The 23,919-nt window shown below is 41.2% G+C and overlaps 1 protein-coding gene across 1 annotated transcript; it reads left to right on the top strand.

Moving 5' to 3' along the window:
• Positions 1-5,502: 5,502 nt before the first annotated feature.
• LOC139358911 (synaptic vesicle glycoprotein 2B-like) lies at positions 5,503-17,228 on the top strand. Its single transcript, XM_071080945.1, has 4 exons — positions 5,503-5,760; positions 7,923-8,123; positions 13,542-13,701; positions 16,407-17,228. The coding sequence occupies exons 1-4, from the start codon at positions 5,637-5,639 to the stop codon at positions 16,555-16,557; spliced, it is 636 nt and encodes a 211-aa protein (XP_070937046.1). The 5' UTR covers positions 5,503-5,636; the 3' UTR covers positions 16,558-17,228.
• Positions 17,229-23,919: the final 6,691 nt, after the last annotated feature.

Genomic DNA, 23,919 nt, shown 5'->3' with positions numbered 1-23,919 from the left:
TACAATTGCAGGCCATTCATTTAACACTTTAACTAATTTAGAATTGCTTTTTGTATTAATTCTAACCTAAAATTATTAATTCTTTGCATGTGTACATCCAGTTTTTCTAATACCCTCTTTGGGAGGGACTATGAATTAGCCATTGTTTATTGTTGGTTTCAATGTTGAAATTAGTTTGCATCAAGATACCAGTTTATTTTTGAGCTCTCCATATGCTTTTATGTCAATACCATCTGTTATTCATACTCAATTTTTGTAATTAATTTTGAAACTTAGAACTAAGATGACTCCACATTTATTATTGCCTTGATGCAGATATTGGGACAAAGTATTTTAATGTTTCACCATTAAGTAGGATGATAGCTATGGATTTTGGTAATGACTTTTATTATTTACAAGTTATTTTCCAGTATTACTAGTTTGTTTAGAGTATTTTTATGATGGAGTTTTGCATTTTAAAATGGGATTTTCTGTGTCTGGTGAGAAGTTAATAGGATTTTTTCTTTTATTCTCTGAATTTGGCATGTCAAATTTATTGATTTGCCTATATTGAATTAGCGGTACACTTCATAAGTAAATTTGAGTTGGTATTGGTGTATGATTCTTTTAAAGTCTTGTGGAATTTAGTTGACCATTATTGTGCAGGTGGTTTATTTATTTATATTAGGAATATTGGTCTGTAGTTTATTTTTCTGCTTCTGCCCTTGTCGGTTACTGGTAATATGATAATCGTAGCCTTACAAAAAGCATTTGAAAGGTTGGTGGCACACCGATTTTGAGAAAGAGAACGGCTGATGTTACATTTTTACATATTGTGATGTATTTTTTTATCTAACATATAACCTATCATGGAGAATATTTAATCTGTGCTTGGGAAGCATGCATATTATGCTGCTGTTGGTTGAAATGATCTGTAAATGTCTATTAGGTTACTTTGATGAATGGTATTGTTCAAGTGCACTGGCTTCTTAAGAATTGTTTTTCTGGATGTTCTACACTTTATTGAAAGTAAGGTGTTGAAGTCTTCAATTTTATTATTGTTTCCTATTTATTTCTTTATAACTCTTAAAGTTTGCTTAATACAGTCATATTTCTATTTGTATAATACGAATATGCTAAAAAATAAAAATTGCTTAGCAATTTTAATAGCACAGTCACATAATAAGAAATTATATTGTCCCAAATTCTGCCGTTGCCTCTCAACTCCTCCAGGAGTCTCACATCTGCCCTGGGTCCTGCTGTCTCTTCAGGTGTCCCACCCCAGAGCTTGCTAGAGAGGAGGAGACCAGCAAAGAGGGCCTTCCCTCTCCTGATGAAAACGAGCCCAGCTTACTTTCTGTAGCTGGGAAAGAAGAGCCCCAGCCCGATTCCCAGGTGCTTCCACTTGGTGATCAAGAGTGAACACACACGACTCACAATGGGGTTTGGGCTAAGCTGGGTTTTCCTTGTCACTATTTTTAAAGGTGATAGATACATGGACACTTAGAGGGATATTGAGTATGAGTGGACCTGAATGACAGAAAGAGTGGATATGTATGGCAGCTTCTGATCACAGTGTCTCTTTGATTGCAGGTGTGCAGTGTGAGTTGCTGCTGGTGGAGTCTGTGGAAACTTGGTACAGCCCGTGAGGTCCCTGAGACTCTCCTGTGCAGCCTCTGGATCCACCTTCAGTAGTTACTGGATCAGCTGAATCGGCCAGGCTCCAGGGAAGGGGCTTCAGTGAGTAATAGATGTAAAGTATAAAGGAAGGAAAACATACTAAGTAGACTCTGGGAAGGGCAGATTCACTATCTCCAGAAACAATGCCAAAAACTCACCATATCTGCAAATGAACAGTCTGAGAGCCAAGTACTTGGCCCTGTATTATTGTGTGAAAGGTACCAAGGGAAGGGACATCAGTGTGAGCCCAGACACAACTTTCCTGCAGGGAGAAAGAAGGAGGCTGCAGGGGGAACTCAGCACCCAAATAAGATAGGGACAGTTCCAGGCTCAGGTGAAGATGAACTGGTTTTTTGGGAGGTCTGTGATTTCTCTGAATCTAACAGTTCTCCTGGGATCTTCTCTTTATTTGTGGTTCTGCTCCTACCATTGAAGTTTCTGGGTTAGAAAACTTTGGTATTATAGAAATAAATATTCTCACATGTAGCAAAGGCAGTTTTAACTAATGGAGGCAGAAAAATGCACAGGAGGCCGGGTGAGGCTGTAGACACTGTCAGCCTGCAGTGCCAATCTTCCAACTAGTGATGGAGAAGTCTGGGAAGCTGATGGGGCTTCCTAACTGCCCAGTGTTCCAAGCTAAGTCCTTCAGGGCCATTGGTTCCTCCCTGAGCACAGTTGCCCACCAGGAATCCTCCATCTGCCCAGAACCAACCACACCTTAGTATCTTCACTGTGCACAGTCATTATCTGGAAGGAGATTTGAGAATGGATGTCTTTGGCACAAACCAGGTGATGAATGTCAGAGCAGCAGCTGGGTGTCTGCCTGGTCCATGGGACAACTTGATGTTGAAGAGATAGGTGGTGCATTCTCTGTGCCAACACACTGTTTATGAATTTTTATATAGAAACAATGATTTTACTTGATTCTCTCACGTAACATGGGAAAGCAAGAATGCAGCCTGCAAGCAATTGTAGTTTTCCAGTTTACCCGAAGTTTATCGCTTCTTAATTCTGTGTAGGATCCGGGCACAGTATTGCCTTTCCTATGAGGAATTCTTCTATCTAGGCTGAAGCGACTTGTTTCTCGTATTCTTTGGTTTCTGTCCAGGCACAGAGATCTTGAGCAGGAAAATTCTGTTTTTCCCACACACTAAGCCTCACCTCCTACAGATAAAGGATAGATTGTCCTCACCCTGAATATGAAGTAAGAGCTGTTCCTGTACAACAAATAAAAGTACATACATAAGATACAACTTTTATAAATTCTATAGAATATAAACTAATTTAAAGTTACATAAATAAATCAGTAGTTCACTGTGAGTATTGTAGGAGAAGGGAAGGTCTAGGAAGGAGGAATTACAAAACAAGAGGATATTTTGAGAGTAAGTGACTTGTTATCTTTGTTGATAATGATGATGTCTATGACAATATTTGTAAAATTGTACTTTTCTGTGAAGATTATAATTTTTTAATTTAACGTCATTAAATATGGTACTAATTATAGCATGCTCAATTCATTAACAACAGATTTAGAAATAGATCAAATACATGAAGGGTCAGATACTCCTGAATATATATATGAATGAGCCCTATTTCTATATTTTTAGGGAAATACTAGAATACAGCAAAATAATGAGAAAATTTTATGACATGAAGGGAGTTTATGCCACTATGCATATTCTATTAGTCCATTTTCACACTGCTCTAATGAAGTACCTGTGGCTGAGCACTTCATATAAAAGAGGTTTAAATGACTTACTGTCCTGCATGGCTGGAGAGGCCTCAGGAAACTTGCAATCATGGTGCAAGGGGAAGCAAGGCACATCTTAGATGGTGGCAGTTGGAGAGAGGAGCTGCCACACGCTTTTAAACCAAGCCATCAGACCTCATGAAAACTTACTATCACCAGAACAGCATGGAGCAATCGCCTCCATGATCCAGTCAACTCTCACCAGGTTCATCCCTTGACACGTGAGGGTTAAAATTTGAAAGGAGACTTTGGTAGAGACACAGCGCCAAGCCACATCACATGTCCTGCTGTGTCCCAGAGTTGGTTTAGAGATCGAATGTGTCCTGTGAATAGGAACAGTGACACCAAGCTCACCGCATGAGTTGTAGTTTATGCCATGCAAAGGCCAAGAGATCTCAACCAACATTTAGTCTGAATGTTGTGTCTGATGGTGCCACACTCTCAGACCAAGTGAATACAGGAATGTTAACTATCTCCACTTTCGGGGTGTCCACTGAGAGCAGGGCCGGTCTCTCAGGAAAGTTCGAAATGGCTTGAGAGAGCAGGGAAGGAGACCGGCTCAGGGTTTTTATAATGGTTTGGTGCTGGAGGCAGAGTGAGAGATCCTACTCACAGGCGGGGGTTTATAAGGTTTGAAACTCCCACTGGCATCAAAAGAGGGAGTTTTTGTGATTTCTAACTGATTCACCTTGTGTGGTAAAAAAGAGATGATGGAGGAATGTGCCTAAGTTATCAGAAGTCACATACCAAACAATAGTGAGACAATTTACTCTATGTAGCAACTATAGAAATAATGAACAAAAAAGGAGATAAGTCTTCAATATGGGGAGAAAAAACCATATTTCCACTGTATTGTAGTTGCCTATTTGCTTGCACTTTTTTCCAATTAGACTGGAGAGCAGGGACCTTGTCTTTCCTCTCTATACTCACAGGACCTAGTACCATGCTCAGTGTTTGCAGAAGACTAAGTATGTAAGTGAATGAATAGAAAAATGAAAGAATGTGTTGTAATTACTTACAAATGAAGACATATTTAAAGGTTTCCAGCCTAAAAGTTTGACCAAGCTTGTTAAATATAGCCAACAGAGGAAGATGGTAATGTATGTGAAACATATTTTTAAATGTTTCATTGTTCTTTCCTATTAAATATGCAGGAGTTGGAGAGGTGCAGTGACTCCCACATGTGGCTGCACCTCATAATCGTCTAGGTGCCTTACTATCTTATTAACTGAGTTTAAAAAGAAGTGAACAAATAATACATACACTTGGCATAAAGTGAAAATTGAGTGTATTATTCCTCACTTCCATTGTACCTCCCTGGAAACAACCATTTCTATCAGTTTCTTGTGTAGCTCTCCAGATATATTTGGAAGCATATGTATCCATACATTTTCTTACCTGAATGAGCCCGTGTTATAAACTCTATGTTGCATCTTGATTTTTTAACTTAACAATATGTCTTAAAGATTATTCCATATTAACACATATAGATCTACCTCATTTACTATGATGGCCACATGGTATTCCGTTATATGGCATCTATTACATATGTATGTAGGTAGTAATCCATTGTTGTTACAAGCAGTGTTGCAATGAAGATCAGTGAATGTATCTCTTTGAATACATGGACAAGTATGTGTAGGATAAATTCCTAGAGGTGGTATTCCTAGGTCAAAGAGAATGTGCATTTCAAATTTTGCAAAATTGCTCCCCAAAGAGGCTGTATGGATTATATTCTACCAATAGTATGAATAAAAGTACCTATTTCCCCACATTTTTGTTGGGAAAATTTAAAAAAAATAAAGATACTCAGACCGTCACAATTCTATGGCTTCCAAAACTTCTAGGACCAGTCCAGGGACCTGCTTGATTTAAAAGTATCTCAGAAAGTGAGATGTTATCAATATTTAAATTTCACACTATTTCACATTTCTGTGATTCTGACTCAGAAGGTCTGTGGACCTGCCTTTGAAAACCACCAGGTTGGTGCATAGCACTCCGTATGCACCTACACTAGACACTGGCTTCCAGATCCTGAAGCCCTTCCCCACTAATAAACAAACAGCTAAGAAGTGGGGAAGTAGTCCGGGTTGAAAATAATGCTCTGGCACCTTTTGCTTGCAGATCTCCTTTTTCTGCCTTGCTGTGTTTTCCATTTTGGTCTTAAGTCTCTTTTCTTCTCAGATGAATCACTCAGAGCTCAACCTCTTCCCACAGGTTCACAAGAATGTACTTTAAACATGTACTCTTTGAGGACACATTCTTTGACGAGTGCTATTTTGAAGATGTAACATCAACAGATACCTACTTCAAAAATTGTACCATTGAATCAACCATCTTTTATAACACAGGTAGGTAAGAAGATTAACAGACTGAATAGACTGTAACAAGAGACAACTAGTGTTGTTCAAGAATCAAAATGCTCAGGCATGAACTTCAGGAGTAGGAAAGTATTCATAGATACAAATGCCAAGCCTTGGTGGGGAAATGGATTTTAGCCCCAGGCATGGCACAAATTAGGTGCACAGCCTTTGCTAGGACATTTAATTTATCTGTGTCTCAGTTTTATCACAAATGAAATGGAAACAAAAGTTCTAGCCAAATATCCTCATCTCAGTGAGGCTGATGCTATACACGAAGGGTCTTTGGTACGAACAAAGGATGACACAAATAACAACTAGCATTCCAGGAGGGCTGCATTTTATGCAGGAATGCATGCATTCTTGAAGACCTTGCATAATTTGAAACTTGCAAAATGCAAGACTCATGTTCTCACAATAATAAATGAAAGGGGAAAATTACATCTGTTCACATTTTGTGCATAAAGTGAAATACGAAGACTATTTTAAAATCATACTATTCCAGATTTCTGTGATTTAAAAAGTCACAAAATTCTACCACTTCACCGCTTCTTGTTACTTTTACTACCCTCATTATAAATTAATAACATACCAAGTGAAGTTGGGGTATAAGGAAACCAACTGAGCTTCATTAGGGGGCTTTACCTACATTGTCTCAATGGAGAAATGTACTAATTTTTATCCTTCTTTTATAGCTAAGGAAACCAAGTTAAGGAAATCAAGACTTAAGCAACTTGCTCAAGGCCATGGTTAGCAAGTGGAGGGAGTTTGGATTCATTCCTCAGTGGTTTGGCTGTAAAACCTGCAATCTTTCCACAGAACTACTTGCATTATGTCCAGATCTATGCTTTATTTTTGGCATCAGCAGCAAGGGATCGTTTATATAAGAACATCTTTTTCCTCTATGACATCAGCCTCAAGAGCTTCAATATCTGGTCTCTAAATATTCTGGACTCTCTTAATAATTCATTGTGGCACTTACCTTCCTGAATTTCCTTTTAGACTGATCTTGAAACAATGATGAGTTCCAGAAGTTTCCTAAGTGTCATTAAAAACTGGCATATCATTTTATGATTTCAAGTTTGAATGATGCCTCCTCATTTGAATACTCTGATCATGGAGATTCTTGCAAACACATGTAGTCAGGAAATGTCAGAGCTGGGAGAAGCAGTGGAGATGATCAGGTGTACTCTTCCAATTTTGTAGATATTTTAGGTAGAGCCTCAGGGAGGTTAAAGAGGGTCAACAGCAGGGCCAGTTCCCCAAATGCAGGTTTCTGGGGATCCTGTTTAGGACTTCCTCTGTCAGAACAGCTGATCTTAGAAGGTGTCAGAAGACTTGCAAACTGGTTCTAATGCCAATGGCTTTTATTTTTTAAGAATGTTCAGGTTTTGGCACAGACCACAGCAGGGGCTCTGGAGTGATTGGCTCCATCTGGAACCAACTCTCTTGTGTTCTGCTTCCCTATGCCAGGCAGCCTCCAAGGAGAGGCCTAGCTGTCATGGTCCTCAGTGTCTCAGTGTCACCTGATTAGTACAAACAGGACTGTTATCCAGCTGGAGAGTTTTTTTTTTTTTTTTTTTTAAAGACAAAGTCTCCCTCTTTTGCCCAGGCTGGAGTGCAGTGGCATGACCATGGCTCAATGTAGCCTTGACCTCCTGGGCTCAAGTGATCCTCCTGCCTCAGGTGCCAGAGTATCTGGGACTACAGGCACATACCACCCCACCTAGCTAATTTAAAAGAAAAATTTATTTATTTATTTATTTATTGTAGAGATAAGATCTCACTATGTTGTCCGGGCTGGTCCTGAACTCCTGAGCTCAAGTGATCCTCCTACCTCGGCCTCCTAAAGTGCTTGTATTACAGATGTGAGCCACTACACCTGGCTGAGAGGATGCATTTTTAAGTCTCAGTGTTAGTTTAATTCCCCCTTGCTTTTAGGAACTTGAACAGGTCATTACATTTTTGAAAGTTTCTCTATTCATCCATACCTTGATGACATGACCACATATTACCTTGACTTTGAGGCTGTCTGACTGGCAAAGGCTACCACAGCCTGCCTACAGGAGGGGGCAGACTTCATCCCTGCCTCTGCCTTTCTCTCTCCAGCTCCCTTGCACTTACATGAACCGAAAGTTTCCTTCTCTCCCTAGACCTCTACGAGCATAAGTTCATCAACTGTCGCTTTATCAACTCCACCTTTCTGGAGCAGAAGGAGGGCTGCCACATGGACTTGGAGCAAGATAATGACTTCCTAATTTACCTCGTCAGCTTCCTGGGCAACCTGTCTGTCTTACCCGGAAGCATCATTTCTGCCCTGCTCATGGATAGAATCGGAAGGCTCAAGATGATTGGTCAGTTGTCAGCAGGGTCACTTCTGGGCTTCAACGCACTGGGGTAGTGACTTTCAAGTGTATTAAAGCAGGGAAATTTTCCCTTTTATTAAGTAATTATTGCACAATAAACCCAACAAGTAAGATCGCACATGGAGCTATAGAGCCAAGGATGCGTGCCTGTAGAAAACTCCAGAGCTCCTTGGAAATAGTCAAGAATCTTTGGTCTAGGCGAGGGATTTTTGTTCATTTCCTGACAGAGAAATTCTGTGACAGTCATTTAATCTATTAGCACTTCAATAAGGGTAGTAATAATATCCACCCTGTCTCTTCATCAGATTATTGTCAGAAAAATATATACAATGGTCCTGGATGATGGTTTGATGTTTGAAGGTAAACTGTATTACTTTTATTATTTAATAGCAATACCACTTTAGGCTTTGGAGTTGGACAGAGCCATGTTGAAGACATCATCGAAAGGCCGTTTGACCTTGAATGTGTTCCTTTGCTTCTCTGGACCTCAGTTTCCTTATTTATAAGAGAACGATTTCCACATCTAGCTGGTAGGGTATTGTGAGAATTGAACATGAGGTACCTGTAATACTTGGCACATTGTAGGTTCTCAAAAATGGTAGCTATATTCATGTATGCCTTGCCTCTTTCCATCGGGACTTGCAACAATTTGTTACAGAAATACATGCTATGAATGGTAAACAAGAAGCAAAATGTACACATTGAGGACCAGGGAAAATGTAAATTAGAATATGAGTCAAGGCCAAGGGTGGGGAAGTGGACAACATGTTATTAATAAACATGCCATTAGGGACCTGCCTTAGGGAGGTCGTTGATTAGGAAAGTTAATACGAAGATTCCTAGCAGCAATGTGCAAAACGAAACAAAATAAATCATAAAGTCATTTTGTTGGAGAAGAGGAAATTGATCAAGTCTTCATGGAAAGGAATTCTTTTCCTGGCATTTGGCTCATACTGAATATCACTATTATAAATAGTAGCATGCATATGCAGCATGGTGAGCATGAGAAGTGCCTGTGACTTCAGCTTTTTAATCTCGTGGTGAGGGTGGAGTCATCTCTTAGGTATGGCAGACTTCATGTTCTCCTCTCTTAGAGGGAGTGCCTGGTTAGTCCTGAGGCCCTATGGAGGAAAGGACAATGGCTTACTCATTTCCGTGACCCCTGTGTCCAGCGCAGTGCCTGCAGTAGAGCTGACACTCAGCAATGCTGCTGAACTGACCAGAACAGATGAAGATGGCCTCTTTCCTAGGTTAGCTCCAAACACCAAGCTTTCAGCAGAAGACACTACAGGTTGTCATCTTAAAAAAAATTTTTGGCTGGGAGTCAGGTGGCTCCATCTCTGCCAAGATTAGCTTTATGTGTTGACCCAAGTCAACTTCTTTGAGCTTCCTTGAGCTTCCATTTCCATTGTTAAAATAATACCTCTGTTTGCCTCAATGAGATAGGGGTATGAGAGCAGATGTGACACTTCTGCCATTTGTCACCAGCCTTATGAGTCCCAGAGTTTACCAGTGGAGTCTCTGGTCTGTTCATGAAGCAGCTGAGGAAGTTTTGGGGAAGGCAGGGTTATAAGGATGGGGTGGGTGCCCATGTCGACGAGAACGTCCCACCACCTAACGACCTGCCACATGCTCCCTCATGGAAGTAGACTGAGGGCGGTGTGGCTGGGCACAGGGGCAGGCGGAATGGTGAGACAGCAGACACCCTTTCCCTCACCACTGAAGCCCTTCTTATAGTGAATACATCACAGATCAAAACAATTCCTATAATGCTAAATAAAGGCATGCTCTCCAATGAGAGATCTAGAACTAATATTTAATCATTCTTTATAGCCTACTCTCTTGTGAATGTCTCTGTTTTGTTTCTGAGCTAGAGGCAAGCTTGTTAAGAGCTCAGACAGGGCCTTCTTTGACTCTCTGCCTTTCAGTCTTTAGTAAAAGACCTGACGTGCAGTGGGTCGACTGTGATATTGGCAGTGCATGGTAAAGATGAGGTGCTCAATTAATACCTATTTCACTGGGATATGGGATGTGGGGGAACCACTTTGAAATAGCCCTATCCCCAGCTCTCAGACCAACCCCACTAGAAAATCTGCAAGCACATTTTTGTTCTGCTTAATCTGCTGGGCTCTTTGTAGTGTACAAGTCATTTCTTGTTATCAGTGGAGTAGAAGTTTTCCTGATTAGGCTGTTACCCACTCATTTATTCATTCAGTAACATTTATTTATACAGTACTTATTCTCTCAAGGCTGGGTGGGAGGCAATGGGAATGCAACAGTAATTGAAACAGACAATATCCCTGTGCTTATGGCGCAAATGATCTGTTGGGAGAGGCAGACTTCAACTAGAAATTTCATTTACCTCAACACTATGACATGCTTATTATTACTGAATATTATTAATGTTGAACATGTGTTCAATATTAATGCATTGAACCCTCACGATAACGCTATGAGGTAGGCACTAATTTAATCAACACTTTAGAGATGGTGACAGTGAAACAGCTCACAGAAAGGCGAAGCAACTCACTCATGGTCACACAGGTAGTACGTAAGCTGGCATTTGCACCCAAGCCTCCCAATTACAAGAGGAATAAGAATTATAGAAGTGGAAGTACACTGAGCCCTGGGGACTTATAGTAGGAACATCTAACGGAGTTGAAGGATCAGGGAAGGCCTCCCTGAGTATTAGCTGATTTGTCAGATGATCATGTTTTGTGGTTATCAAGTGTTTGCCAGCATTTACTGTAAGCCAAGCCCCGTGGCTGGCCCCTCTGAGGGATGTATGGATGTACAGGGTATTGTCTACAGAGCACTTGGGGTCCTAGGCATACCAGTTTCCCCTGTTCTAGTTCTCTCCTAGCTTTTGGAAAAAGGTTACCAGGCACCTGCTCACAGCCCTACCGCTTCCCAGAGTGGGCAGGATCCAGTTGGGCAGTTATCATTTCCTAGTTCATCAGCAAGGATTGGCACTAGTCTTGCAGCCCCAGGTCTGAGGGTGACACTCCGGGCTGAGGCCCATCCCTGGGGAGGCGTTTCTTATTGAGGCCAGGTCGGTCTCCGGCTTCTTGCCAACTGGAATACCTTCCTCCCTCAGGGTCCTGGTGCCTGGTGGGGCACTCGTGCCCTGTGTTCCGATTGGTTGTTTGAGACCTGCTTCCTTCCCACCTTTCTGTTCACCCTATTTCCACCTCATCGCCAGTCACTTTCCTGGGCTAACCTGTTTTGCCATGTTCTGCATCCACCTTGGACTTGGAGCTTGCATACCCAGTTCCTCCGGGCTGAACTTACTGGATTTGGGCAGCATTTGACAGTCTTCTTTGGATGGGATCTCCTATTAGCTCTATAAGGGCTGTGCTGCTCATTTTCTGTTCACTCCCATCCCCACCCCAGAGATCTGAGCTGCACTTCTCCACGCTGCTGGGACCCCTGCGAGGCTAACCTCGTGGACTGCATACTTAGATTCCCGGAGGGGAAAAGGGATTCACCCCAGATAGTTCTAGTAAGGAAATCTTACTCATAGGGCTTTTAGAGGTGTGGGCAGGGTTGTGGAAACAAATAAGGCAGGTGAGGCACCCAGACACTAGCAAAAGTGAGAAGCAGTTACCACCTCTATGGCTATGAGTACAAGGGGGAGCTGTTGCACTCACAGAGCCCTGTGGGGGCTGGAACCATGGAACAAGAGCTACCTGGGAGGAACTGGGGTCTCGGAGGGATGCAGCCATTGCCAGAAAAGGCCTTCTACCCCAGGGGAGGAGTTGGGAAGAGGTACTCCAGCCACTTTCCCCTCCCAACTGATAAGAAAGTCCATGGGGTTAGTGAGTAGAGAGTATTGTTCACAGAGCACATGTATAGAGTACAGAGTATAGAGTAGGGCTGAAAAGGGCAGGTCAGATCTCTGGGGTGGGGATTCTGGTAAATTCAGAATAGCACCGCCTTTCTTCAGGTTTCCCTTCAGTAGCCCATGTACAGGTGTGTTCTCACCAGGTTATAAGTTTCATAAAAATGGATTTTTTAAAATTATGTTTTTATTTTCAATGGATAAATTATAATTGTGTATTTTTACGGGGTACAATGTGATATTTTGATGCATATATACGAGGTGGAATGATTAAGCCAAGCTAATTAACATATCCATCACCACACATATATATGTTTTGTGGTGAGAATATTTGAAATTTACTCTCAGCAATTTTGAAATATACAATACATTTTTAGTAACTGTAGTCACCATGCTATGTAGTAGATCTTGAAAAGTGAGATGATGTTTCTGTGTCTGGCTTACCCCATGGACTGTATCTAGCATCCTGCCTTCCAGGTTCATCCATGTTGTCCTAAGTGGCAGAATTCCTTTCTCTTCTCTTCCCTTCTCTTCCCTTCTCTTCCCTTCTCTTCCCTTCTCTTCCCTTCTCTTCTCTTCTCTTCTCTTCTCTTCTCTTCTCTTCTCTTTTCTTTTCCTACCTTCCTTTCTCTCCCTTCCTTCATTCCCTCCTTCCTTCCTTCTTTCCTTCCTTCCTTCCTTCCTTCCTTCCCTCCCTCCTTCTTTCCTTCTTTTTCTCTTCTTTTTTTGACAGCGTCTTGCTGTCACCAGGTTGGAGTGCAGTGGCACCATCTCGGCTCACTGCAACCTCTGCCTCCCTGCTTCAAATAATTCTCGTGCCTCAGCCTCCCAAGTAGCTGGGATTACAGGTGTGCACCACCGAGTCTGGCTACTTTTTGTATTTTTCGTAGAGATAGGGTTTCACTATGTTGGTCAGGCTGGTCTCGAACTCCTGACCTCAAGTGATCCACCCACCTTGGCCTCCTGAAGTGCTGGGATTACAGGCGTGAGCCACTGCGACTGCCAGAATTCCTTTCTTTTTAATGTCTGAATAGTATCCCATTGTGTATGTAAACTACATTTTCTTTATCCAGTCATCTGTTGATGGCCACTTAGGTTGACTACATATTTTGACTATTGTGAATAATGCTGCATTGAACAGGAGGCACAGATCTCTTTGACATCCTGTTTTCAAATCAAGACTGAGGTTTTGTTTTTGGTTTTTTGACTGATACTGATGTAGCTCAAGCACCTAGAACAATGTCTGGTACATAATAGATTCTCAACAAATGCCCCTATCTGCCCTATCTCATCATTCTGAGCTGGCAGCACCTTAGCGTGGTGACTTCAGAAGCCTTCCTAAGTCTGGTGATCTGACCCATGCAGAGGGCTCTAATGCCATGGCTGGGATGCCATGGGAGGGTTCCAGCTGTGCTCTCTCTGTGTGGAGGATGAACCTAATACTTCAGGTAGCCTTGGCTTCAGGTGTACCAGTGAGGCTGGGAGATGGGATGAGAACTGTGAGTGATAGCCGTGTGCAAGACACAGGCCTCATGTTTCTTTTTGACCTTGGACTCCCTCTGCAGGTGGCTCCATGTTAATCTCTGCAGTTTGCTGCTTCTTCCTGTTTTTTGGCAACAGCGTGTCTGCGATGATAGGCTGGCAGTGCCTGTTCTGTGGGACAAGCATTGCGGCCTGGAATGCTCTGGATGTGATCACACTGGAGCTGTATCCCACCAACCAGAGGTCAGTTCTTCCATGGGGTTTCCTCAGGGACTGGTTTGGGTTTCTTTGGTCAGAAGTCTACCTGCTCCCTGAATCTCATGCTGTGCATGGCCATCGTGGTCTTTCTGCTGTTCCATGAAACAAACGTCTCTTACGTTGAGCTTCTCCTGCATGGGGGACGGCATAGACCTGAAAGTTGGCAGGCTAGGGCTTGATAAGGTTGGAAGGATGGCAAGAAGCAAAGGATGGGAGCAGACTATGTCCAGGAGAAGGAAATAAGAGTGAAAAGTTGGCAAAACCATATGTGTCATGTAATCCATAAGAGAGAACAGACCTGCCAATGGGAGATAAGGCAAAGAAGTGAAGAACTGAAATAGCACAGGGGCAGGGAGGTAAATAAAGCTCAGGAGGCAGCATGAAGTCCAGGGAATCTGCAGAGAATGTGGCAGGGAGGCCCAGGGGTCACTTTTATTTTGCACAGGTCATATATGGGAAGAGGCCTGATTTAAAGGCATAGGGTGAAACTCATTACTTAGTAATTGTTTTTCTTTGTAGAGGGGAAATTGTGAATTTTAAGGAGAGAAGATAAGAGGCCTTGTGTTCAAAAAGGAATGTGAAATGGTAAGGAAGGTGGGTAAATGAAATTCTGCAAAAACCTTCGTGATATTTCCAAAATTGGCGACAGAGCTGTTGGGATATAGATAACTAAGGAAGAACACAATGTGTCATATTTGGAGCCCCTCTCATTTCAGTCAAAGAACTGCTAAGTTTTACACAAAATAACAGGAGGACAAATGATTATTATTTGAATATGATGTGATTTTACATCTAGGAAACCTAAGAGAATTAACTAATGAGACTACTAGAGAGAAAAAGACAATTTGGTCAGGTGGTCAGTAATAAAACTAAATTATGTATAGGTTTTAAAATATATTGAAAAAGTTAAAGACGCAATTCAAATCCATTTAATAACAGGAGACATCATAAAATAATTAGGGATCAACTTGACAAGTGAAACACTTAAATGAAGAGAACCATAAAGCTTTACTAAGAGATATTTTTAAAAGACACATAAGAGAAGACAAATATATGCCAACTCAGTGACTTGGGAGGCCGAGGCAAAAGGATTGCTTGAAGGCAGGAGTTTGAGATCAGCCTGGGCAATATAGTGAGATCCCATCTTTACAAAATATATTAGAAAATTAGCCAGGCATAGTGTCATGTGCCTGTAGTCCTAACTACTCAGGAGGCTGATGGGGAGAGCTGCTAGAGCCCAGGGGGTTCAAGGTTATAGTGAGCTAGGATCACAACACTGCACACCAGTCTGGGTGACAGAGACAGACCCTGTCTCAGAAAATGTATATATTTATAGATTATGTATTTATATATAATTATGATAATATATAATTAATAGCACATAATTAGTATATTTTTATTATATATAAATAGATGTATATATATTTAAGAGACAAGATATACTTAATTTGGATAAGAAGATTCAATCTTACAAAAATGTCAAATTGTATTTAGATTTTTTCTAACATAAAAGAGTTCATTCAAAATTCAACAAGTTTTTTTTCCCCCCTGGGAACTTGAAAAAAGTTTATTTTAAAAAGTACATATGTTAAAAGATCCAAGAAAATACAAAAACAAAAATACTAAGACAAACAAATGAAAAAGACTGGGTTGGTGATTATAAAGCTACAGTGTGGTACAGTTATAGACAAAAATGAAAGAAGAGTTTTAAGTACAAAAATATAGCCACTTTCTTAATAAACTTGTGGTATGAGAAAGAAACATTTGATTTCACTTGGGGAGAGGTAGTGTTGGGAATATTGCCTCTGCATACAGATGGGGTCATGAAAGAATAAATGATTAGTAATAGTTCTCACTGGAAAGTGGGATTGAAAGATCATAATTAGGATTAGGGTTTGCTGTGGCTGACAGAAACCTCAAATACATTGCTGTGGTCTTGAGAAGGTTAAGCATTGCATTTTTTCTTTCCTGAAAATGTCTAGGGTGGGTGGTGCAGGCTCTTTCTATCTCATTGCTTTTCATTGCATGGACTCACCATGGTCCAAAATGAAACCATCTGTGTTCCATCATGAAGCAGGGTAGAAGGAAAAGAATGAAGGGGAACAGAGCAAAAGGCCCACCCATAATGTCCCTTAAGGAAGCTTCTTGAAAACTGCCGCCACTTCCACTTACATCCCATTGGCCAAAACTAAGTCACATGGCCATTCTCAGCAGCAAATGAGTCTGGGAAATGTAGTCCTACCTTTGGGGCAATGCTATTTGGGGGCAACTGGCAGTCTCTGCTTCAGGAGGGTTGAGAATGTTAAAAGGGGGAACACTTACATTTTCTGCTTTGCATACTTCTTCATCCTTTCAGGATTTCCATAGTAAGCATGTAGTACCAGTAAAAAAATTTTAAATATATATCTTTGGAAAAAAACAATACAAAAAAGAAAATCCTTTGAAGAAAATACTTCAAAATATTAACAGAGGTGATTGTCTCTCGGTGAAGAGGTTAGATATCCATTCATCTTTATATTATTCTGTACTTCCAAATTTGACTACAATGAGAATATGTTATTTTTATATTTAGGGAAAAAAATTCCCTTGTACCCCTCTTCCCCCTGCAATAAGGAAAAGAAAGATTCCAGTCCTGTTCATCTAATGAGGTTCAGAATGTCAGAATTATTTCCATTCTTCTTCTTTTACAGAGCAACAGCCTTCGGCATTCTCAATGGATTATGCAAATTTGGCGCCATCCTGGGAAACATCCTATTTGCTTCTTTTGTTGGGATAACCAAAGTGTTCCCCATCCTTCTGGCAGCTGCTTCTCTGGTTGGGGGTGGCCTGATTGCCCTTTGACTGCCAGAGACTCGAGAACGGGTCCTGATGTGAACCATCTATGGGAAAAGGAAAGATCAAGAGAATCTTGTCCAGGACACTAAAATGCATCCACACTTCCTGCCTATCACGGTCCAGAGGGCACCTCGGATAACATGCGAGGAGAAGTTGACTTTGTGACCCCTAGTTTAGGACCCACTTCAGCTGTCAATATGTTTGTAACTCAGGTGACTGTTTTGGGGGTGCCCTGAGCCACCCTTAGAATCACAGAGCTGCGTGTTTAACTTCAGGTCTTCCCAGTCCAAGGCAGGGAGAGGATTCTCCAGTGAGTGCACACACTATGCCAGGAGTAAGCATTTCTCTAAGTCAAGTGCAAGGACTTACTTGCATTTCAAAAGGAATTAGAGGGTAAGAAATACCCAAGCTCCTCCCTAAAGCTCCTTGGAGCCCAACAACTTAACAAATCAACTTGGCTGGAAGTTAGAGTCATTATATGAAGATCGGGCTTGAAGTACAGGATACATATATTTTTGCATTTAAAAGTATCACCTATCATATTTTCCACTCGAATACTGGCATGGTAGCATTGAGAATACTCTGGTCTGGAAAGCCAAATATTTGAGCAACATCTATAGAGATCTACTTTTCTCCTAAGTCTCCTAAGCTTTCCATGATAATTAGGTGATATATTTAAGAAGGATATTTATTTCTGTTTTGCTCTATTCAAAGAAATTGAATGGGTTAGGTATTCTGTAAACTAACTAACTTTATTTGGGTTTAATTTCCACAACTGGTATCTGCAAATATTGCCAGCATTTTAGCCATATTTTGGGAGAACTTGGTGTTTGAGGTCCCAGGAAATGAGGTCTGATCAAATGAAATGCAAGCACAATTTCTTAGAGCCATTTAACTTTCTGCTGGGAGGATGTACTTAACAAACTCACGTTGTACACTCCCCTTAATCCAGACACTTTCTTTGTGCAGTTGGAGTGAGTAGTTAATTCTCTCTATTATATAGATGACTTGTGAAACTCAAGCTTACCATCTTCAGTGCTGGCATTTTACTTTGCCACTCACCCCAAAACAATGTGAGATGTGTTCAGTGGCCTCTGGTACTCTTTCTGGCAAGAATCAAACAATGAGGGGACTGAGGGAGGGATGGGGAAGTGTAGCCACAGTTCTTCCAAGTGTAAATACTTTTTGTTTGTTCTAGCAGTAAAATGCAAATGCAATCCATATTTGTTAGAATGGTCGGGTCTCATGAGAAATCTATGCTATGTGTCCAGGGCTTTTGAAACAGAGTCCATTGGAGTGGGAGTTAGGGAGTATAGTGGACGCCAAATATGTCTTTCTTCAGTGCTTAAGAGAACTCTTTCCTGAAATCCAGCCTTGAACATAAACAGGGGTGTGGGTTGGGGGAGGAGCCTAGGACAAACCTGTCTGATGAAGGTCAACAATAGACTGAAGTCTTGACTGCATGGAAGAGGAACATCAGAAGTGTCTGACAATGGAGGGGACAGTGAGCTATGCACAACCGCCAGTGGAGGTGAACTTGAACCTGCCCAGGCCGAATGAACATCAGCCTGCAAGAACTAGTTCTTTGAATTGATTTGCAATGCTCTCAATGGCTATAAAGTGCCACATTTTCCCTGTCAGAGATCTCTAAAAATTTCAAACAGAACAATAATGGCTGCATCGAGTGCTTTCTCAGTTTTGGAGAAATGCTTAGGTCCTATGAGAGCTTCGGGACAGTTTCTGTAATTTTCCTCAATTAACGGGTTGGTAGGGGTAAATCTTATAACACCTTTCCACCATCGATTTGTGATCAGTTTTAATGGTTAAAATGTTTACTCTGCTTCTGTCAACCCTCGCCTTTTTATTTACACCCCTCCCTTTTTTTCTGTACAGGGAGAGAAGACATATCAACTCTGACTGGACACCCTGATTCCTCCAAATATATATACCACTGTGTATTAATCTTTCTCTCAGTGTTTTATAAGGGTACCTAACATAATGCTGTGTCAATAATGAAAGGCTTGATGTAATATAGCTGTAATTTACCTTCCATATGGATGCAGTGGTTAGGTTCATAAAAGAGAATTGTGTGAGTCTGGGATTACCACATCTAAAACATTATTCTTTAATGGGGTAATACAATTCATTGAACAGCTACCACTTAAAAAATTTGCGGGACAATTAGAGCCTGCATTTCTAGTTAAGATGGATCTTGTAAATTTAAAATCGGATTAACTTTTGAGTGCTGGGGTGGCTGCAATAATTTGGGGGCTAACTCCATTTGGTTTCCAAGCTCTCACTTCTGCATTATCTTTACGGGTCTTTAAACCAGCCACCTAACAATCAAGGGCAATTCGCATCTGATCTATCACTCAGGCCTTTGTAAGGAGTGCATCCAAGCTCTGCAGACTTTTCTCATGAAGGATTGTCTAGCGCGAGTACCTGGCTACTTAAATGCTGTCACTCCTGCTGAGATAAATGCGTCTTTAAAAATAGTCTCTGTGGGCCGGGCACGGTGGGTGAAGCCTGTAATCCCAGCACTTTGGGAGGCTGAGACGGGCGGATCACGAGGTCAGGAGATCGAGACCATCTTGGCTAACACGATGAAACCCCGTCTCTACTACAATATACCAAAAAAAAAAAAAAAAAAAAAAAAAAAAAAAAAAAAAAAAAAAAAAAAAAAAAAAAAACTAGCCGGGCGAGGCGGCGGGCGCCTGTAGTCCCAGCTACTCAGGAGGCTGAGGCAGGAGAATGGCATAAACCCAGGAGGCAGAGCTTGTAGTGAGCTGAGATCCGGCCACTGCACTCCAGCCTGGGCAACAGAGCAAGACTCCGTCTCAAAAAATATATATATGTGTATATATATATAGTCTCTGTGGCAGGTCACTGGGGGAAAACGTACAGCATCTGGTCATCCACTTCTTTTTCATTTCGTGTTCTACCCCAAGAGACTCCCGATGTCGGCTGTGGAGGGTTAAAAGGATGAGGCTCTCCTTTGTTTAGCAAATCTGTTCACAGTTCATGATGATGTGTTCTATGATGCCAAGCTTGGAGATAGTTGCTTTCCGTAGTCCCAACTGTATTGTGTCATCTCATGATACTGATTTTTGATCTTTTGTTTTGTTAAAAATAATTAGTGAAAGAGGTGTGCCTATCTGTGAAGTTTGTAGTACATTATCCTGAAGTTATATAACAAATAACGCCCAACCCCAGCGTTCCCTGCTACCTTGTGTTCATTAAAACTAAATAATAAAAATAACTGTAAGAAAACCTTAAGAACTGGGGTCAGAGATTATTTTCAGGCACTAGGGTCTCTTCTGTATTCCTCAATTGATTGAATCAGCAGGGAGAAACATCGAGAATCGCTTCCTTCAACTTTTTATTTTGCAACGTGGGGACCTCAAGAGGTTAAATGATGTGGCCCAGGTTACATGTAATGTGAGGAAAGGGTGACAAGGCCTAAGGTGATGCTCTCATGACAATTCTGGGGAAGCCTGCAGTTTGAGGAATGGGACAATGTGACACATATTCTCTGTTCCCTGAGACCATTCATTGACTATTCCCTTGGTGGCTTTACTAGAATGAGAGGAAGCATCAGTTTAAACATAAAAAGATTAGTATTCATTCATTAATTCATTCATTCATTCAGCAAATCCTTACTGAGCCCTGACTGTGGGCCAGTCCCTGTGCCAAGTCCTGGGGACACAGTGATGAAAAAACTGGTTACAGTTTCTGCCTCCTGCCTCATTCCACTTACAGGGAGTAGGCAAGATGGATAGTAAATTGGCCATAAACACTGAGGACAATGACCTGACAATCCGCAAAATGCACCTTTTGTTTGTAAAAGGATTGCTACTACGTTACTTGTCAGCTCTGGATTTCCAAATGTGGTGGCTCCCTCCTCTTTTTTTTTTTTTTTTTTTTCTTTAAGGAGTGTACCATTTTTTTATCTTTATAAATTAGGTAAGGGAAATGATGCACTTGCCCGTTTTCTACAGACCTAATCGATTTTTACCTAATCAGTTTTACAGAAAGTATTACATGGAAGAAGAGATAGGGGCCAGGAATGCAAGAGGGACATTGGTGAGTGGGGTAAGAATCCCAGTAGCCCTGAGAAAGGTGTCTCCACTTCCACATCTGGCTTTTCTAGGAGGCATCTGTGCTAAATGACCTGGGATTGTGTTGGATGGCATATGACTGAAAGTTCAAAGAAACCAATTTATAATAAGTTTACAGTTTAGGAAAAAGAATTCCCTTTCACCCCTCATCCCCCTGCAATAAGGAAAAGAAAGAGCCCAGTATCACCTAATTATCGTGGAAATTATTTTACTCTCATATGAAGGGAATCTGGAGGAAGGAAAGCCAGGGCTGGTGTGGCTGCCTTTTGATCCCTGGGAGCACACTCCTGCCTTCAGACTCCTTGATCTTTAGTGCACAGTTTCCATCACTGAGGCTGCCTCATGGGCTAAGATGGCTGTTGAAGCACTGATCCTCGCATCCACATTTCAGGCAGGAAGCAGGAGGAAGGGCAATGGGCAAAGGGGCTGTGCCTTGCAGCCGAGCCAGCCTCCCTTTGCTGCAGAGGAGGCAGGGAAATGTGGTATTTACTGGGAACATCGCCGCCCCTCCTCCAAATTGAGGGTCTTGGCTCCAAGGATGAAAGCCGGAAAGGATAGGTGGATCAGTGCTTCTTAAACTTTTGCATGCTTCAGAATCACCCAGAAAGATGTTAAAACTCACTCTGCAGGGCCCCACCCCCAGAGATTTGGATTCAGTAAATCTGGGGTGGGGTCTGAAGAATCTGCATTTTTTAACAAACTCCCAGGTGACACAGATGGTGTCAATTCTCAAGCCATATTTTGAGTAGCACTGACACTCTTCCAATAGGTAGTACTTTCATTTGTCAGGGAAGTTCTATTGCTCTGATAACTTAAAATCAACCCAACCAGAAGCTCACAAAAACTAGCAACCCATGAAAAATGATCAACATTTCCCTAGAGCTCTGAGACAACTAGTGGTAGTGCAACAGTAACCCAAAAATGTCAATGAAAATATTTCCTTCCCCAGAAACTGCTTGGTTTCACTCAGGTCCTGTCCTTATGGGTCTGCGTCTGGTTGCAGGGCTTGAAGTATTTCAGAAGCTTAGCAAAGGGTGAGCCCTTTCCCCTGGGGGTTGGTGATCTTTGTTTTGGCCATTTCCACCTAGTGAAGATTTTCATCGACAAATATGCTTGTGGCATCTTGTAATTCATTGTGTCTTATGATGGGCCTCTGATTCCATAAGCTTCCCCCTAGCTAGGGATCCACAGGGGTGATCAAGATGTGACTGGATGTGAACCTGACCTGCTGACAGTCCACCTGAACTTGCCTAGAAATGTCTCTTGAAAAGGATGAAAAGCCTCCTCCTTTAGACAAGGAAGACAGAGTGGGGTAAATTTATCCACACAGATTCCATTCGAAAACAAATTTACAGAATGCAGAATGGCTACTGTGTGTCTTGTGCTATGCTAGTTCTCTCTCTCTACATGGACTTTGACCCTGTCCAAAACACTGTGCTTTTGTGAGTAGTTGTGTCACATTTAGGCCCAGCCCTAAGAACAGTTTGAAAATAAATCACATACAGCCTTTGATTGTGAGGCAAGCTTAAAGTACATTTTGTTTGATTTGCAGAGGCATGGTGAGTAATTTATATGCACGGCTGTTGTGGCAGCAGTGAGATTTCCAAACAGATGAATGATGAAATGAAACAGACTGAAGCTATCTCACAAATGTTAAATGGAGAAATAAAAGTTGTTATAATCATTGCTAATGACAGAATGAGCAAGAGATTTATTTAGCAGGACCATACTATGCCCCTTGGAAGGTTCAGTTTATGAGCTGGAGCACAAGGATTTACTGTCATTTCACCTGAAAACACACATTTAGCTGTCCATTTACCTTTAGTCCTACTGACTTAAAATACTTTCAAATTTCAGAAACCATTAATATGTATTCCTTTAGAAAGCAAAGCTCTTTCAGAAGCTGTCCTCTACCAAAGTTAATGTGGTCACCACATTTGATGATTTTGCTAGGTAGGGAGGTTTATTTAATCACAGCTACTGTCACTCAGGAGGATGAGCCATTCAAAAACGATGGCCCTGTCCTCCGCTTCTTGCCTACCACATATAATCTCAGTAATTCAGATTTCTCTAAACCAGCATTAGTGATCATTTCAATAGGGTATGAACAAAAGGCCTATAAAAATAGCTTTCCAGCTTGCCACCAAAAATGCAAAAAATGGTAAGTAAGTGAGGTAATGCATGTGTTAAGTAGCTTGATTTAGTCACCCTACAATGTGGGTGTGTATATATACAGACATATGTATATATACACATTGTGTTGTACACCATAAATATATAGAAATTTTACTAGTCAATTAAAACTACAAATAAAGTGGCTTTCCAGAAAAATTAGATATTGGACTCTATTACAAAGGAATTGCATAAAAATACTTACAAACATAACTATAAGCAGTTGATGAGCAAATTACAAACGACTGTTTTTTATTAAAGCATTCTTCCAAAAGAAAGGGAAAGCAAATTCCATAGACACCCAAAATACTGAAAGTGACAAAACAATACTTCTTTAAAATGTATTTTATAACATATTGATTGATATTCGAATGGTTTTAAGTAGGATAATTTTCCAAAACCTAAGTGCTACATATTTTACAGTGGAAATATCAACCTTATGAGCTAAAGATTTGCAATCAGAATGTTGGTAGTGCATTGCTAAGTTATGACAAGTGTCATAGGACAAGGATATTTCGTAGGTATCCTTAAATATATAGATGCTTACCAGTAGGTTTAATAGATGATTTCTGAAAGGTAACCCAAGTTTTTATTTCATTTTTTTATTTTTATTTTTATTTTGTTTTTTTGAGACAGAGTCTCACTCTGTCATCCAGGCTGGAGTGCAGTGACGCGATCTTGGCTTGCTGCAACCTCCACCTCCTGGGTTCAAGCGATTCTCCCACCTCAGCCTCCCAAGTAGCTGGGATTACAGGCATGCATTACCATGCCTGGCTAATTTTTGCATTTTTAGTAGAGACAGGGTTTCGCCATGTTGGCCAGGCTGGTCTCGAACTCCTGACCTCAAGTGATCTGCCCACCTCAGCCTCCCAAAGTGCTGGAATTACAGATGTGAGCCACTGTGCCCGGTCCCAACTTTTTAAAATTAAATTTTGGGGAAGTTCATGGAGATATTTTTGACATATAAAAATAATTTTAAAAACCCTTCCATAGTGTGTGCATATATACACACAACTTTCGGTTTAATATACTTGCCATGCATTAGTCAGTTTCGATTCAGGTTACATAAGGGATAAAA

The sequence above is a fragment of the Macaca nemestrina genome, chromosome 15, assembly GCF_043159975.1.
Source record: "Macaca nemestrina isolate mMacNem1 chromosome 15, mMacNem.hap1, whole genome shotgun sequence".
In the NCBI taxonomy this organism is placed as follows: domain Eukaryota; kingdom Metazoa; phylum Chordata; class Mammalia; order Primates; family Cercopithecidae; genus Macaca; species Macaca nemestrina.
Note: the sequence above shows the minus strand (reverse complement) of the source record. Positions and strands in the feature narration are given on the sequence as shown.